The sequence below is a fragment of the Heterodontus francisci genome, chromosome 3 (assembly GCF_036365525.1).
Source record: "Heterodontus francisci isolate sHetFra1 chromosome 3, sHetFra1.hap1, whole genome shotgun sequence".
In the NCBI taxonomy this organism is placed as follows: domain Eukaryota; kingdom Metazoa; phylum Chordata; class Chondrichthyes; order Heterodontiformes; family Heterodontidae; genus Heterodontus; species Heterodontus francisci.
Window position 1 is genome coordinate 143,645,765 of NC_090373.1, and position 18,622 is coordinate 143,664,386.

The following is an 18,622-nucleotide window of genomic DNA, read 5'->3' on the forward strand; positions in this document are numbered from 1 at the left end:
AACCTCTCAATTCTTGTATCATTCTAGTAAATCTTTTTTTGCACCTTGTCCAGTGCCTCTTTACCTTTTTTATGATATGGAGACCAGAACTGTTCACAGTATTCCAAGTGTGGTCTAATCAAGTTCAATACAAGTTTAGCACGGGTCTCTGCTTTTCAATCCAATCCCAGTAGTGCTTTGTTGGCTTTTTTTTTTAATGGCCTTATTAACCTACATTGCTACTTTTAAGTGATTTGTATATCTGTAGCCTCAGATCCCTCTGTCCTCTACCCTCTTTAGATACTTAATTCTCAAGGAGAATGTAGCCTCCTTATTCTTTCTACCAAAATGTTTTACCTTGCATTTATCAATATTGAAGTTCATTTGCCAATTGCAGGCCCATTCTGTAAGTTTACTAATATCTCCCTATATTTTGTTGGTCTCCCTCTGTATTAATTACGCCACCCAATTTGGTGTCATCTGCAAATTTGAAAAATTGTAATGCCGATTCCCAAGTCCCAAATGCTTATGTAAATAATGAACAACTGTGATTCCAGCACAGACCCTTGTGGAACACCATTTCACACCGTTTGCCAGACTGAGTAACTGCCTTTAACCCCTACTCTCTGTTTTCTGTTTTGTAGCCAGCTTGCTGTCCATTCTGCTGCTTGTTGCCTGGCTGCACATGTTCTGACCTTAGTCATAAGTCTATTATGCAGTACCTTATTGAAGGCGTTTTGGAAATCCAAATATATTCCGCCTCCCAGCACTAACTGAGCTCATACTTGAAGAATGGCCAGTTAATTCAGGTAGTTGAATGGTAACATGCCCAGTGGAAAGATAATACAGCAAGAGGCAGCAAAACATTCATGCTTTCAGGATTGCAAACCATATTTTGGTTTAAGCAGACTGGCCTCAGCCGCTTAAAGCTTTTTTTTTTTAGTTAAAGAAATTCTCAGATTGCAATGAAAAATTTGCCTTATGCTTTAATACTTGAGCAAAAACAAATACTGGCATTTAAAATGAAGCACATTTTTCTGGGTGAAATTTTACCGCAAAGTGGCTTCACTGCCTATTAGGACCTTTGAATTGTTTTTGAGTTTAGAGCTTTGAAACGTCTAATTTGGGTTCTTAGCATCTCCTTTGCTTTCTGCGAAGGGTAAGTTAATTTCAAGGTAAGTTTAAAATTTATATTTTCTGGGAAATAGAACACCTTTGGCGGTTTGGATTCTCAACCTTGGCGACATGTACAGGTCCATTTTCGTACTAACCTGAAGATCACGTTCTGCTACACCACTGCAATATTTTTCTTTCCTATTGCAATCACTCTCGCCAGTTTTTGCTGTGTAGTTACCGGTTTTCGTACTGTGGTTTCATAGACAAACCAAACTGGGCTAAGATAAATCAAACACATTTCCTGTGTGATGTTTACAGCCAGCAGAGAGCAGATCAGTCTGAACTAGATTTAAACATAGATTGTACCATCCAGTTTCAAAAGAAAAGTTAAATATTTGGGGCTTTTTCCCTCCCAGAGCAAAATTTGATGGAACTATTGGGTTTTGTCTATTTCTGCTGCCTAGTGTGTGAGTAAAATGCACATAAAACCTTTCAGTTACAGATATTTCAACAAAATAATGATTTCATCAATAGTTAACATCAGTACCTCTGAAAACTGCTTAGAGTGCCTTTCATGTCCCATGTAAAGCTCTGAACAATTGAAAGCACATATTGCTGATATGCAGAATTGTCTGTTAATGTTGTAATTTATAGACATTTTTTAAGTGTTGATAATTTGCATTCTTTATCGTATTCTGTATTTTTTCCCTATAGAATCACAGAATGTGGAGTTTATTTGTAATGTGCTCGTGGTGTCCGATCAGCTTCTTATCAGTCGTCTCAAGGAGATTTGTGAAGTGGCTATTACTGAAAAATGTGAGTTTCTTTACTTAATTTTGTAGTATCCATTTTTAAGAAATGCAGAGCCAGTTGAATGGAGACTGAGTACTTTGCAAAGGGAACCATTTTCAGGCTGTCACAGAAATTGTTTACATGGCAGCTTGATGTTATTGCTGTCCCACAAATACTTGCACATCTTAGCTGTCATGTTGTAGTTTCCAGATCTGATTAGTAAAGATCTCTCAATATTGTTTAGGTTGAATTGCTGTATGACTGGGCTATGATCTGAAATTTTGCTAATTGATTATTTTTTTTAAATTAAAAATAAAAGCTAGCAAAGCCAGCATTTACTGTCATCCCTAATTACCCCGAGAAGATAGTGGTGAGCTATTTTCTAGAACCACTGCAATTCTTTACAATTCTTGCTACAACTGTGTGGCTTGCTAGGCCACTTTGGAGGGCAGTTAAGAGCCAACTACGATGGTGTGGGACTGAAGTCACATATAGGTCAAACTGAGTAAGCATGTGAGATTTCCTTTTTTTTAAAAGGACATTAGTGAACTAGTTGGCAACCTGATGTCTTCAACCACTTTTACTGATTCCAGCTTTTTAAAAAGCTAGGACTGAAATTCTCAAACTGATCTGAACTCGTTTTTCTCTGGGTTAATAGTTCAGTAATATCACCAACACATGACCTTAATTGCAGTTGGTAATGATTACACTTTATTGGTAAAGTAATTTTGTTGATCAGGAATGGTTTCTTTATACATTGTTTGTTCAAACGTAATTGATTACACCATTGAAATCCAAAACTGCACAGGTGATTAGGAATGGAATGATAAATAGATCAACTTTTCAAAGTTGATTTAAAAAAACCCAAAATGAATGTTGTCATATACTAAATTGGTACAACACACCAAGCTACAAAATGTTGGGATATGAGTTAATTTCTACATGGTTAGTTTCTGACTTCAGTCATGTTTCCTATGTAAAACACGAAGTGGAGGCCAGGGGCATTAGCCCAGGGAGGGTTTTTTTTATTTGTACATAAAGGAATGTTACTGAGTAATGGAAGTTTGGAAAGCTGCTGCTCTCTCGGAAAGGGCAATGCACAATGAAACCAGAAGTAAAATGGGAATATAAAAATTGGCTTTCAAAAAAGTTTCTGAAAATAACTATCAGTTCTTTTCAGTTCAAATAAATTTTAAAGCTAGCTCTGTTTCATCAAAAAATAATTGGTAAAATAAAATTGTCATAAGTTTTAATGAGATCTGAAAGAACCAATTACTTAGCTGCCTCAAATTGCTTTGATTACCATGCCAATAATAGTTTTCGTTTATATTAAGCAAAGAATGGGATTCTAAAATAGCTTTCAGTCTCCTTCTAAAAGACTTGAGAAGCTAAATTTTATCTTTTTATTCATATTTCTCTGGAGTTTACACCAAACCTATATAAACTTGAGTTTAGAAAGTCAAGGGGTAATGTAACTGAGGTGCTGAAAATGATAAAGGGATTCGGTAGGGTAGTTGCAGAGAAACAATTTCCTCTGGTGGGGGAGTCCAGAACAAGAGGGCATAATAAAATTCGAGCTAGGCCATTTAAGAATGAAATCAGGAAGCACTTTTTCAGGCAAAGGGTAGTGGAAATCTGGAACTTTTTTCAAGACTGACATCGGTAGGTAAGGATATTGAGGAATGTGGAGCAAAGGCAGGTAAATGGAATTGAGTTGCAGATCATTCATGATGATCTAATTGAATGGTGGAACAGGCTTGAGGGGCTGAATGGCCTATTCCTGTTCCTGTATTGCTGTGTCGCCTTGAATGTTATCAGACTTAACTACATTTGTTCCATTTTCAGTAACTTTGAAAAATGCATCAGACCTTTTGGAGTTTGCTGCAATGTACAATGCTGAACAGTTAAAGCTGTCCTGCCTACAATTCATAAGTCTAAATATGGCAGCTTTGCTTGAAGCAAGGTAAGAGAATTGTCTCTTGATTTATCACTCCACTTAGAATTTGTATCCACTTGTATAAATAGCTTGTTTTTACCATTTATTAATGCTGCATACTGGACATGAGAAATGTTGATATGATTCATATGCCAGCTTGATATTATTCATGCTGTTCTGTTCCACCATTGAAGTCCTACCTTTCAGCTATTCCCTGTGGAACTATCTTCCAAAACCTTTGCCACCTCCCAACTTCAAAAGCCTCTTAAAATCATAATTCTGATCATACTTTCTCCCCTTGTAAAGGATTACAAGAATACCTACATGATGAGCACTATATAAATGCATTTCGTTATTTAGATTTTCTGAGGATTTTGTAACTGCTATTACCAATATTAGTATGCAGCTTGGTGTTTTAAATTTTTTTTGTAGTGGTCATTGATGATGGACAAGGGTTGTAGTGGGGCCTGCTGTCTTAAAAACATTTTTACTAAGAATGAATAATGCTACATTGTGTATGTGCATTAATATGTTATTTGGGGGGTGACATAGTGAATGTGGTGTATACGAACTTTAAGAAAGCCTAGGAATCTAATTGAGCACATTGGATTAAAAACTGATGAATGACGAAGCAGTATGAATTTAAGGGCAATTTCTGAGAGTGGTTGGAAGTGGATAATGGTGTCTCACTGGGTTCTGTTCGAAGACTACTTTTCACTATATACATCAGTAATTTGGCTATAGCGCTAGAAGGAGTGGTATCCAAATTTACAAATGGCACTAAAATAGGCATAGCAAATAATTGAGGATCAAAAGAAAATAAAACTTTCATTTCTGTAGAACTTTTCACGACATCAGATGTCTCAAAGCGCTGTACAGCTAGTGAAATACTTTCTCAGTGTAGTCACATGTCAGAAACGTAGTAGCCAATCTGCTCACTGCAAGCTCCCACAAACAGCAATGTAAAAATTACCAAATCATCTGTTTTTGTGATGTTGATTAAGGGGTATATATTGGCCAGGATACTGGGGATAACGCCATTGCTCCTCTTCAAAATAGTGCCATGGGATCTTTTACATCAGCTTAACAGGGCAGACGGGGCCTCGGTTTAACGTCCCATCTGACAGACGACACCTCTGACAGTGCAGCAATACCTCTACTGCACTGGGGTAGCAGCCATGATTTTTATGCTGAAGTCCTGGAGTAGGACTTGAACTTGGAATTGTTTGCCTCTGCCAAGAGTGTTACCCACTGAGCCACTAAAGAAGCTGCAAAGGAATGTTGATAAGATGGTGGAGTGGGTAAAAATTGGCATATGGAATTTAATGTCAATAAATGTGAGGTTGTACATTTTGGTTAAAATGGATGTAATCATTATACTTTGAGGTAAAGCTGAGTGTAGAAAAGAAGGAATTGGGAGTTCAGGTTCAGAAGACATAAACAGCATCGCAAATGGATAAGGCCATTTAGAATAAGCTAATGAAATACTATGTTTTATGGCAAGAGATATAGAATAAATAAGTTGAGATCAATAAAATGATAGCAGGAGCCATCATCAATAATACCATCAACCAATATCTAGTTACCAGTAACTAGGGCCGTAAAAATTGCATCACAGTCCATGAAATCTCAGGACCTCCATGAAATCTTGGGTCTTCCGTGAAATCGGACATTTGAAAACTTCACCGATTTTAGTGATTGACACAAGGCTCACCTCACTGATTGCTGGGCATGTTCTGAACATCGCGCGTTTTAATATTTGACACAAGGCTCAATTTGCTGATTGGTGGATGAAGGTGGGCTTCTGGTACAGTTTTGACTGAAGCAGTCTGAGGTATTAGCAGACAATGCGAGAATGCTAGAATGAGCAAATCAAAAATGGCCACAACCATTACTGCAGCACATGGAGTGAAAGAATTTGGAAGCCAAATTCTGCATGGTGATGGGGGAATACTGTTTTATGCAAGCTGCAATGTTTTGTTCGATCACACACGGCAGGCAGTGGTTCAGCACCACTTAGAGTCCAAAAGCCATCTCAGAGGAAAGAGAGCATCAGACACCTGCTGGAAAACAAACACACAAAAAACAAGCAGCGATTTCATCTCTTTTTAAGAAGTCAACAGAGAGTTCAGAAAATCGTCAGTTGGTTACAATGGAACTTGTGGATGTTTTTGCAGTTGCTAACATACCGTTGGAAAAACTTGATCACCCAACGCTGCAGGTATTCATTCAATGTGATGTGCAAAATGGTGGTTGCTTGCCAAGTGCAAATAAACTATGAACAGTACTACCTACCAAAGGTTTTTGCTGCACATTGTGAGGGGATGAAGTCTCAGATTAACGCATGTGAGTCTTTTGCAATTATTTGTGATGAGTCCACTGATGAGCAAGACAATTATGTGCTGCATGTTTTGTTTGATTTTATGTCTGGTAAGACCAAAGAGGTACAGTTGGAAAGCTAACAATGGTGCTTGCAGACTGTGTCCACTTAGAAGCTATTAGTTACATCACAGTTCTCCAAGCGATAATTAAAACCTTTTCAAAATATGCTGCAGATTTCAGCAAAGTGTCTGCCTTCATTAGTGGCAATGCAACTTACATGACAAAATCTTTCAAATCTGTGCTCCAAGATGTAATGCCAATGCTGCCCAGATTACATGTAATGCACATATAATTTCTCTCATCGGTGAGCTGTGGAAAAGCGAGTTTGGTAAAGTTGACATTAAAAAGATCTTCAAACACTGCCCTAGCCGCAAGCTTTGATACAGGTAACACATCGCAAATGCGACTGAAATGGCTGAAATTAGGGAACAAAACATTGCCCTTCCTCCAGAGCCAGTAATTACACATTAGAATTTTTGGTTTTGGCCAGTACAGTATAGTATCACGCAGCTAACCTGAAATACTACTCAGACTTGGTCTCAAGCGCTCATACTGACACCAAAAACACAGGTTTTAGCAGATATTGTAACCCTTCTAAATGATGCTCAGCTTAATGAGGAAGTTTAGTTTGTTGCCAAGAATGCTACACAACTGATGAAATTAATCACTTGATTTGAATCTCTACACATCACAATCCACAAAGCTTACAGTAAAGTAATAGATGTACAGTTCTGGGCTGAAGCACAGTCAAACGAACACTCTGATGATGCTGAATTAAATGCCTATGCTCAACAGGTGTTGCGTGGCAAAGAAGCTCAAATAATATTACTGGGGAAGAGTCAAGCGGTGAAGAAAAAGCTGGTTTAAACAACCTTCTGTGATCCTGAAAGTTGTCCGTATCTTTGATCCTGCACACATGCAGCTGTTGATGGTGGATTTGCATTCATTTGGTGTGATTCCTAGCTTCGACAAGAACTGTAGGCTGCAGATTCCTGCTTATAAAAGCATTGCAAAAGAAACAGATTGTACTCTTATCTGTGCTGTTTTGGAACTTTGGAATGCTGAATCCCCAACTTGCAAGGCTAGCATGACACTGTGTGACAATTCCAACAAACTCTGGATGTGGAGTGAGCTGTGTCTAAACACGGACAGGTGTTCACAGCGTGAAGATAGAAATGAAGAAATGGATAGTTGCAGGTTGCTCCATGCACACATTCAACCACTGACTTCAATGAGTAAAGAATGCGACTGGTTATAGAGAGCTTTTTACAATAGATTTTGAGTATACAATAAATGCCATTTGAAACCAGAAACCTCCCTTGTCTTTTTTTTTGTTTTAAATAGATCAGTTTCGCGATTTGCGACACTGAAGTTTATGATTTAAATATATGAAATCGTAAAATTCATGGTTCTTAAAATGCTGTGGCTGTGAAATTTTGTAAAATTTGATTATGAATTTGGTAGATTCCTACCAATAACCTGCTGACTGATGCTCAGTTCGGGTTTTGCCAGAATCACTTGGCTCCAGGTTTCTTTACAGCCTTGATCCAGACTTGGATGAGAGTAGTTGCTCTCGACATTAAGGTAGTATTCAACTGTGTATGGCACCAAGAAGTTCTATCAAGCGTTTGAAACAATGGAAGTCAATGGAAAGGTACTCCAATAGCTGCAGTCATACCTGACTCAAAGAAAAATGGTTGTGATTATCAGATGCTAGTCATCTATAGTCCTCAACTCAACCATCTTCACCTGATTCAGTAATAAATATCCTTTCAACATAAGGTCAGGACTGGGTCTGTTGCTGACAATTCCATAGTGTTCAGCTGCATTTGTAACTCTCCTGATCGTGAAGCGACAAGGATGCAAAGCAACTTAACTGCTCTTATTGGATGGTGTCGAGTGTTGCCAACTGTCAATAGGAACTGGATTGGCAAGTGTTGGAAAGCATTTAAGCCACAGAAGTTGTAGTCGAGTAAGAGAGTCCAGCCACCTTCCATTCACTTTCAGTGGCACCACCATTGCTGAGATCCCACCAATCAGAATCGTGGAGTCAGTGTTGACCACAACTTGAACTGGAGCATCAGTCCCACCGAAGCCGCTACATGAGCAAGACGGAGGCTGGCTACTCTACAAAGGGTGGCACACGCTCTTAACTCCTCAAAGCCTTTCCAACTTGCACAATGCTCAAGTTAGGTGTGTGATGGAATACTTTCCACTTTTCCTGGATGGGCTCAGCTGCAGTGACACCTGGAAACTCAACACCATCCAAGACAGAGCAGTTAATTTGTTTGGTGTCCTTGGACTCAATATCCACCTCTCCACAACTGGCCCACTATGGCTGCAGCATGCACTTTAGCAATTCACCAAGATTACTTCAACAGCCCTTCCATGCAATCTCGATTTTTGAGCAGGTAACAGAGAGGGTTGATAAGGGCAGTGCTGTTGATGTGGTGTACATGGACTTTCAAAAGGAGCTTGATACAGTGCCACACAACAGACTTGTAAGCAAACTTGGAGCTCATGGAATAAAAGGAATGGTAGTAACATGGATACAAAATTGGCTGAGTGACAGGAAACGAAGAGTAGTGGTTAATGGATGTTTTTTGAGCTGGAGGAAGATTTGTAGTGGACTTTCCCAGGGATCAGTGTTGGGACCCTTGCTTTTCCTGATATATATTAATGACCTAGACCTTGGTGTCCAGGGCACAATTTCAAAGTTTATGGATAATATGAAACTTGGAAGCATTGTGAACTGTGAGGAGGATAGTGTAGAACTGCAAAAGGACATAGACAAGTTGGTGGAATGGGCAGACAGGTGGCAGAGGAAGTTCAATGCAGAGAAATGTGAAGTGATTCATTTTGGTAGGAAGAACATGGTGAGACAATATAGAATAAAGGGTACAATTCTAAAGGGGGTGCAGGAGCAGAGGGACCTGTGTATATGTGCATAAGTCGTTGAAGGTGGCACGACAGGTTAAGAGAGCAGTTAATAAAGCATACAGTGACCTGGGCTTTATTAATAGGGGCATAGAGTACAAGAGCAAAGAAGTTCTGTTGAACTTTTATAAGACACTAGTTCGGCCTCAGCATTGAGTTCTGGGCACCGCACTTTAGGAAAGACGTGAGGGAATTGGCGAGAGTACAGAAAAGATTCACGAGAATGGTTCCAGGGATGAGGAATTTCAGTTATGAAGATAGATTGGAGAAGTTAGGACTGTTTTCCTTGGAGAAGAGAAGGCTGAGAGGTGATTTGAGAGAGGTATTCAAAATCGTGAGGGGTCTGGACAGAGTAGATAGAGAGAGAAACTGTTTCCACTTGTGAAAGGATTGAGAACGAGAGGGCACAGATTAAAAGTATTTGGTAAGAGAAACAAAAGTGACACGAGGAAAAACTTTATCATGCAGCAAGTGGTTAAGGTCTGGAATGCTCTGAGAGTGTGGTGGAGGCAGGTTCAATTGAAGCATTCAAAAAGGGAATTGGACAGTTATATGAAAAGGAAGAATGTGCAGAGTTATGGGGAGAAGGCAGGGGAATGGAACTGATGGAATTGCTCTTTTGGAGAGCCAGCGTGGACACGATTGGCCGAATGGCCTTCTGCACTGTAAGAATTCTGTGAAGAACTAGAGTAGCAATGTTGTGGGAACATGATCACCTCCAAACCACACACCATGCCAACGTGGACATGCAGCATTCCTTCATTATCACTTGGTCAGAATCCTGGAATTCCATACCTAATACCATTGTGTAAACATCATCAGCATCACCGTAAGTACTATTGCAGTTCTAGGAGAAGGCCTACCACCACCTTCTCAAGGCAGCTAGGAGTGGGCAATAAAAGTGTGTTGCCTGTGTAACCCAAAACCCCAAGGAAAATGTAAACATGGACTTTTTAATAAAACTTTAGGAAGGCTGAGATTGGAGTACTATGCGAACTTTTGGCCTTTGCACTGATGGAAGGACATTGAAGCAATAGAAAGGGTACAGCACAGATTTATTTTAATTTAAATTTAATTTAGAGATATAGCACTGAAACAGGCCCTTCGGCCCACCGAGTCTGTGCCGACCATCAACCACCCATTTATACTAATCCTATATTAATTCCATTACCGTCTCACATTCCCACCCACCCACCTACCTATACTAGGGGCAATTTATAGTGGCCAATTTACCTATCAATCTGCAAGTCTTTGGCTGTGGGAGGAAACCGGAGCACCCGGCGAAAACCCACACGGTCACAGGGAGAACTTGCAAACTCCACACAGGCAGTACCCAGAATCGAACCCAGGTCACTGGAGCTGTGAGGCTGCGGTGCTAACCACTGCTCCACTGTGCCGCCCCAAAGATTCACTCTGTTGCTGTCTGGTATAAGAAAATACAAATGCGCAGAAAGGCTTGACAAATTGGGACTGTTTTAGTTGGATCAGGAGATTGTGGGATGATTAGTGAGAGGTGTTTAAGATTCCGGAATAAGGTAAATGGATGCAGGTGATTGGACATTTTTACACAGAGAATTGTAGGCTGTGGAATGCACGACTGGAGTTCGTGATTGAATCAGAAACCATGGGGCATCTCAAAGCCCCCACCCCTTTGTGTTTTTCAGCAACGAATCAGTGCCTGATAGTGTTGACGGAATACCTGGCCCATTTTGAGGGTTGGTGGGCAGAAAACAAATGTCCGGGGGCAACCCACTGGGTCTGTATAGATACAATATTGGACAGGCCGACCAGAATCTAGACCTGGAAAAGTGGGGGTCTGTTCTTGGGAGGGAGGGAACCTGACATGAAAGCAGCTTTAGGTGGTTTTTGAGGAGCTCCAGGAGGAGTACCGTGGCTCCTCCCAGCTCCACAAAAATATGTGGAAACTTACCACCTGGGATCCTTTTTTCAGCCGGATCACCAGCTAAAACTGTGCAGGGTGTGGACAGTGCACACTTTGCCTCATTGAGTCGTAAAATGGCAATCAGATCTTACGTGGATCATAGGACCAAAGGGCCTTCACCTTGTTTCTGGTGGGCTCGCTGGCCACCCAGCAGTCGGTCAATTGATATATATTGTTGACCACTCCGCCGAGACAGAGCAGTAAGTCAAACCCCACTGTTTTTTGGGCACTACCTCCTCAAATCCACTGGGCAAGAGGCCTCCAAATCTCCCCCCATGGCAACATGTAAGAATGTTAAGCGAGAAAGGTTTGTTTTTTCATTTGTTCATGGGATGTGCGCGTCACTGGCAAGGCCAGCATTTGTTACCCATCCCTAATTGCCCTTGAGGAGGTGATTGAAGGAAATAGGATAAAACAAGATTGGAACGGGTGGGCATGTGGAATTAGGACTACTGCTATTGTGGAGCATAAATGCCAACATGGACGTTTTGAAGTAAAAGCATGATATTTCCATTTTTGTCAATTTCCAGCTTTTGCAGTCATTCATTTTTTCTTCAGTTTAATTGTGAATAATGAAAGCAGAAAATAACCAAAATAACCACTTACATTAATACACAAGTATTTCCTACATCATATTCATCTGGAGAAAAAAAAATTGAGATGCAGGTTGTCATGATTCCTCCACCACCCATTATATATCTGAAAAATAAAAATAAAGATGCACCAAAGAAGACTCAAACTTGGCCATAAATTTGGCTACGGCAGCTTTTCATACCTCTCGCACAAACAGCTCTGCATGTTCTACCAAGACACTGAAATCTAGGGCTCCAGGTATCTTTTCCCCATACTTAATGGTCACCAGCTACCTCCAAGCCTCGGATGCGAACACCCATTCCATCCCATGGCATGTTGATATTAATCCCCTAATGAGAATATTATTCCAAAATTTACGTTACCCCTAAAATGTGGAAAAATATCTTGCTGGTTCACAGAGGTATAATCGAACAACAATAGACGACAAAGGAGGTATTGGAATTGGACAACTCAAAGTTTAGTCACAGAGAATTTAAAGAGGTTCTTAAAGTTGGAGAGGTAGAGGAAATTCAAGTGCATAGAGCCTATTGGGATAGGCAGTGGATGCACAAAAAACAGTGTGTTCTGGAGAGGATTGAGGATTGTCGGGAGGGAGGAGGCTGCAGAGATTTGAACAGGAAGGTGAGAGGTTTAAATTGGAAGCCCCTCCATTCTTGACCGTGCCTTCAGCCATCTAGACCTGCACTCTTGAATTCCTTCCCTAACTGTCTTTACGTCTATTTCCTTTTTAAGACCTCCTTTGACCAAGCTTTTGGTTATCCTTCCTAATAGGTCCTTTGATTTGGTGTCTATTTTTTAGATTACACTACTATTTCCTGTGCTTTGCTTTGTCACAGAGGTGGAAGTATAGTATGTTAAGCATTGTCTGCATATTAATCTTGAAATGTATATTGTCTAAATATGCATTAATATATTTTGATTTGGTTTCAACAGTTTGGAAACATTGTTTAAGCCATTAAAATGTAATGTGAATAAGAAGTCATTGTTCAGAAAACCCAGTGTCTGTTTTGACACATGCATACCTAAAGAGCCATGGAAAGATATATATATATACATAGCATTGCTACTGATTTTTAATTTCAGATCTCTGGACGTTCTCAGTGATGAAGTGCTGAAGGAGCTCTCAGTTGCTTATAGGAATATGGTAAGAATTCTCAGACCTTTTAGATATAGCATTGACTACAACACAGGATAAAATTCCAAAGCCGCCTTATCAAATTGAATTGACTTATCTCCTAGTCTTATTAGGTATACTAACTTGAAAGCTAATGTACACACTATTTTCAAGGGTAATGCTGGCATTGTGTGCCCCTTGGGAACTGTGCCATTTGTATAGGTGACATGTAGTATCTGTACAGAAGGCCTGTGCTATGTTGCTACTTCTGTATTTATTTGTATTGTGGAATAGAAACAAGAAAGCAGGAACTTCTATTTATATAGCAACTTTCAGTATGTCCCAAAGCACTTCCTAGTCAATGAGTACTTTTGAGCTGTAGTCACTCTTGTAAACTAGGGAAAGGTGACAGCTGTTCGCGCACCACAAGATCCCACAAACAGCAGTTAGACAAATGACCAGATAATATGTTTTAGTGGTATCGGTCAAGGGATAGTGGTTTATCATGGACACAAAGAATTCTCTTTCTCTTTGAATAGTTCGGTAGGATTTTTACATTCACCTCAGAGGACAGATAGGGCCTCAGTTTAATGTCTTATCCAAAAAACAACACTTCTGACTGTACAGCACTCCCTTGCTTCTGCACTGAAGTATCAATCTAGATTATGTCCTCAAGTCTCTGGAGGAGTGGGTCTTGAACACTTAATCTTCTGGCCCAAAGGCAAAAGTTCTTCAACAGCACCTTCAAAACCCGTGACCTTTACCACCTAGAAGAACAAGGGCAGTAGACACGTGAGAACACCACCACCTGCAAGTTCCCCTCAAAGTCGCACACCATCCTGACTTGGAACTATACTGCCATTCCTACACTGTCGCTGGGTCAAAATCCTGGAACTCCCTCCCTAACAGCACTCTGGGTGTACTACCCCCCCCATGGACTGCAGTGATTCAAGGGCAATTGGGGATGGGCGATAAATGTTGGCTTTGCCAGCAACGCTCACATTTCCTGAATTAATAAAACAAAACTGAGCCAAAGCTGAAATTTAAAATGAATACAGTCTTCATCAGTCTACATTATCCTGTTATGAAATATCAGATTCTCTCTATTGGTATGCTATCCAGCACAAATATCTAAATGTTTGTCACTAAGATAACCTGTACGACACCTAGAGGAACTATTCATTGAATTCCATGCAGTTTATTTTTTACATACATTGGTCATATGACTGCTACAATATATTTATTTTGGTTTATACTGTGTCTCCAGAAAATTATAAGATTTTTTTTGAAACTCCATTATTTTGAGATGTTTCAAAGTGTAACTTTAATGTTTGTGCGCCTCAAATTTTTTTGGGGGGGAGAAGAGGGAATCCATTTTGTTAACCCTTCCAGTTCTATTCTTGTAGATTGGTAAATTGGAATGCAATTGATTATTTCCACCAGCATTACCAAATTAAGGGATAGTTTGTTTTTTCTTTATTTATTTGCTTGGTAAGTTTAGGAAGCTGAGTTTTGAAGCTTCAGAGTTTTTAACTTATAGATTCCAGCTATGCAAAAAAGGATCATCACTCCTTATCCAGGTGGCCCCGACATCAGTTTCCTGGGCGAAGAGGTGGTTGATAACTCTGTGGCCAGTAAAATTGAATTGGACATTGAACAACCTTCCAAGTAAGTGACACTCCTTACCAGGTTGTGATGATACCAATGAGTTTCCCTCATTTTCTGTGCTATCTGAGAAGGGGCAATGTTACTGTATCTCTGCTCGGGTTGGTTATGATTTCTGGTATTTCACAGAATGGTTAGAGTGCAGAAGGAGGCCATTCCGCCCATCGTGTCTGCACCGGCTCTCCAAAGGAGAATTTCGCCTAGTGCCACTCCCCATCTTCTCCCTGTTACCCTGCACATATTCTTCCTTTTCATTCCCTTTTGAATGCTTTGATTGTACCTGCCCTCACCACACTCTCAGACAGTGCATTCCAGACCTTAACCACTCGCTGTGTGAAAAAGTTTTTTCTCATGCCGCTTTTGCTTCTTTTGCTAATTACTTTAAATCTGTGCCCTCTCGTTCTCGATCTTTTCACAAGTGAAAACAGTTTCTCCCTATCTGCTGTGTTCAGACCCCTCATGATCTCGAATACCTCTATCAAATCTCCCCTCCGTCTTCTCCAAGGAAAACAGGCCCAACCTCTCCAATCTGTCTTCATAACTGAAATTCCTCATCCCTGGAATCATTCTCATGAATCTTTTCTGCACCCTCTCCGACACCTTCACATCCTTCCTAAAGTGCAGCGCCCAGAACTGGCACAGTACTCCAGCTGAGGCCGAACTAGTGTCTTGTACAAGTTCAACATAACCTCCTTGCTCTTGCATTCTATGCCTCTAATAATAAAGCCCAGAATACCGTATGCTTTATTAACCACGCTCTCAACCTGTTCTGCCACCTTCAATGACTTATGCACATAGACGCCCAGGTCCCTCTGCTCCTGCACCCCCTTTAGAATTGTACCCTTTATTTTATATTGTCTCTCCATGTACTTCCAACCAAAATGTATCACTTCACATTTCTTTGCATTGAACGTCATCTGCCACCAGTCCGCCCATTCCAGCAACTTGTCTATGTCCTTTTGAAGTTCTACACTATCCTCCTCACAGTTCACAATGCTTCCAAGTTTCATATCATCTGCATACTTTGAAATTATGCCCTGTATACCAAGGTTTAGGTCATTAATATATATCAGGAAAAGCGAGAGTCCCAACACTGACCTCTGGGGAACTCCACTACAAACCCCCCTCCAGCCCGAAAATTATCCATTAACCATTACTCTTTGTTTGCTGTCACTCAGCCAATTCCGTATCCATGCTGCCATTGTCCCGTTTATTCCATGAGCTATAACTTTGCTCACATGTCTGTTGTGTGGTGCTGTATCAAACACTCTCATCAATCCTCTCTGTTTCCTCTTCAAAAAAACTCCAAGTTAGTTCAACATGATTTTTCCTTAAGAAAACCCGCATTCTTCAGTTAACCCGCATTTGTCCATGTGACTATTAATTTTGCCCCAGATTATTCTTTGTAGAATTTTCCCACTACCGAAGTTAAACTGACTGGTCTGTAGTTGCTAGGCTTATGTTTACACCGTTTTTTGAACAAAGGTGTAACGTTTGCAATTCTCCAGGCCTTTGACACCGCCCCGAGTCTAAGGAAGACTGAAAAATTATGGCCAGTGCCTCTACAATTTTCATTCTCACTTCTGCAGTATCCTTGGATGCATCTCATCCAGTCCTGGTGCCTTATCCAATTTAAGTTCAGACAGTCTACTCAATACCTCCTCCTTATCAATGTTAAACCCTTCTAGTGTCTGAATTACCTCCTCTTTCACCATTGCCTGTGTTGCATCATCTTCCTTCGTAATGACAAATGCAAAGTATTCATTTAATATCTCAGCTACGCCCTCTGCCTCCATGCACAAATCCCCTTTTTGGTCCCTAATTGGCCCCACTCCTCCTTTCACTACCCTTTGACTATTTATATATCTATAGAAAACTTTGGGATTCCCTTTTATGTTAACTGCCAGTCTCTTTTCATACTCTCTCTTTGCTTCGCTTATTTGCTTTTTCACTTTCCCTCTGGACCTTCTATATTCAGCCTGGTTCTCAATAGTATTGCCTATCTGGCATCTGTCGTAAGCACATTTTTTCTTTATCTTAATCTCTATCTCTTTTATCATCCAGGGAGCTCTGGATTTGTTTGCCCTAACTTTCCCCTTTGAGAGCCCATACCTTGACTGTGCCGAACTGTGTCTTTGAAGGTAGCCCATTGTTCAGCTACCATTTTTCCTGTCAACCTTTGACTCCAATTTATTTGCCCCCGATCCATTTGTACCCTATTGAAGTTGGCTTTCCCCCAGTTAATTAATCTTACTCTGGATCATTCTTTGTCCTTTTCCACAGTCAGCATAAACCTTATGATACATTGATCACTGTCCCTTAAATGTTCTCCTACTAACACTTGATCTACTTGGCCCACCTCATTTCCAAGAGCCAGATCCAGCAGTGTCTGCTTTCTCATCGGACTAGAAACATACTGTTGTAGAAATTTTTCCTGAACAAACACTCTGGAACTCTTGCCCCTCACTGCCCTTTACACTACTACTATCCCAGTCTATATTTGGATAATTCCCCCATTATAACTACCTTATAATTTTTGCACCTCTTTATAATTTCCTTGTAAATTTATTTTTCTACATCCTTCCCACTAGTTGGTGGCCTATAGATAACACCAAGCAATGTAACTATGCCTTTTTTGTTCCTTAGCTCTAGCCAAGTAGATTCTGTCCTCGAGTCCTCTGGGACATCCTTTTTCCAGCACTACAATGCTGTCCTTAATCAATACTGCCACCCCTCTCTGCTATTTCCCTTTCCTATCTTTTCTGAACACCTTGTATCCAGGAATATTTAACACCCAGTCCTGCCCTTCTTTGACCAGGTCTCAGTTATAGCCACAACATCATATTTCCACATGTACCTGCACCTGCAACTCACCGATCTTATTAGCAACACTTCATGCATTCACATACATGCACATTAACCCTGATTTAGACTTTATTATATTCTTCCTTACTCTGCCACACCTAATAACTTACTATTCCCTACTCTAGTGCTATCTCTCCCAGTATTCTGTGCACCTTGGTATTTGATATTTCCTCCTGGTTCCCACACCCTCCCCAATAGCACTAACAAACCACCATGAGGAAAAACCTGTCCGGCCTGTACAGTTCCCACCTTCTCCAGAACTGGTCCCAGTCCCCAGGAATCTAAAGCCCTCCCTCCTGCACCGTCTGTCCAGCCACACATTCATTTGCACTATCCTCCTATTTCTCTACTCGCTCGTGATACTGGGAGTAATCCGGAGATAACGACTTTTGAAGTCCTGCTTGCTAATTTCTTACCTAGCTCACTAAATTCTTTCTGCAGGACCACATCTCCCTTCCAGCCTATGTCGTTGATACCAACGTGGATCCCGACTGCTGGATGTTCACCCTTCGCCCTCAGGGTGCTTTGCAGCCATTCAATGACAACCTTGACCCTGGCACCAAAGAGGCAACACACCATACTGGATTCACGTCTATAGCCACAGAAATGCCTGTCTACTTTGCTGACTGTCGAATCTCCTATCACTATCGTTCTTCCAGTCCTCCTTGTACCCCCCTGTACATCTGAACCACCTCTGGTGCCCTAGCTTTGGCTGTACTTCCCAGATGAACCATCACTTTCCTCAATATTCAGAATTGAAAACCATTTGGAGAATCAGACGCATTCAGGGGTCTCCTGCACTATCTGCCTGTTTCTTCTTGACTGTCTGGCAGTCACCCATTCCCTCTCTTCCTGCATACTCTTGATCTGTGGGGTGACCACAGATATAAACGTGCCATCCACAAAGCTCTTAACCTCACTGATGTACCGCAGTGACGTCAGCTGTTGCTCAAGTTCTGAAACCTGGAGCTCAATCTGCTGCAATGACGACACTTCCTACACATATAGTTCTCCAGGACCTGAGAAGTACCTGGAGTTCCCACATAGCGTAGGATGTGCACTCTGAAGGTTGGAGCAGCCCTGCGATTCCTTTCTGTGTTGTTTAATAACCTTGCTACTGTTAATAAACCTTACTACTGCCAAAAAACCTTTACCAATACTAATGAACCTTACTACTATTAATGAACAGTACTCGTGCTAATAAACCTTATTAATACTGATAAACTCTACTAATACTTAATACATCTTACTAGTAGTAATAAACATTAGAGTCATAGAGAGAGATAGCACCAAAACAGGC

At 40.7% G+C, this 18,622-nt stretch overlaps 1 protein-coding gene across 1 annotated transcript in view; it reads left to right on the forward strand.

The window, feature by feature from the left end:
* Nucleotides 1-18,622, forward strand: part of ibtk (inhibitor of Bruton agammaglobulinemia tyrosine kinase) — a 161,905-nt gene that overhangs the window by 97,232 nt on the left and 46,051 nt on the right. Inside the window, exons 17-20 of the mRNA XM_068026679.1 lie at nucleotides 1,810-1,911; nucleotides 3,733-3,850; nucleotides 12,762-12,822; nucleotides 14,333-14,460. Coding sequence (XP_067882780.1) covers nucleotides 1,810-1,911; nucleotides 3,733-3,850; nucleotides 12,762-12,822; nucleotides 14,333-14,460 — 409 coding nt within the window. The remainder of the gene's footprint in view (nucleotides 1-1,809; nucleotides 1,912-3,732; nucleotides 3,851-12,761; nucleotides 12,823-14,332; nucleotides 14,461-18,622) is intronic.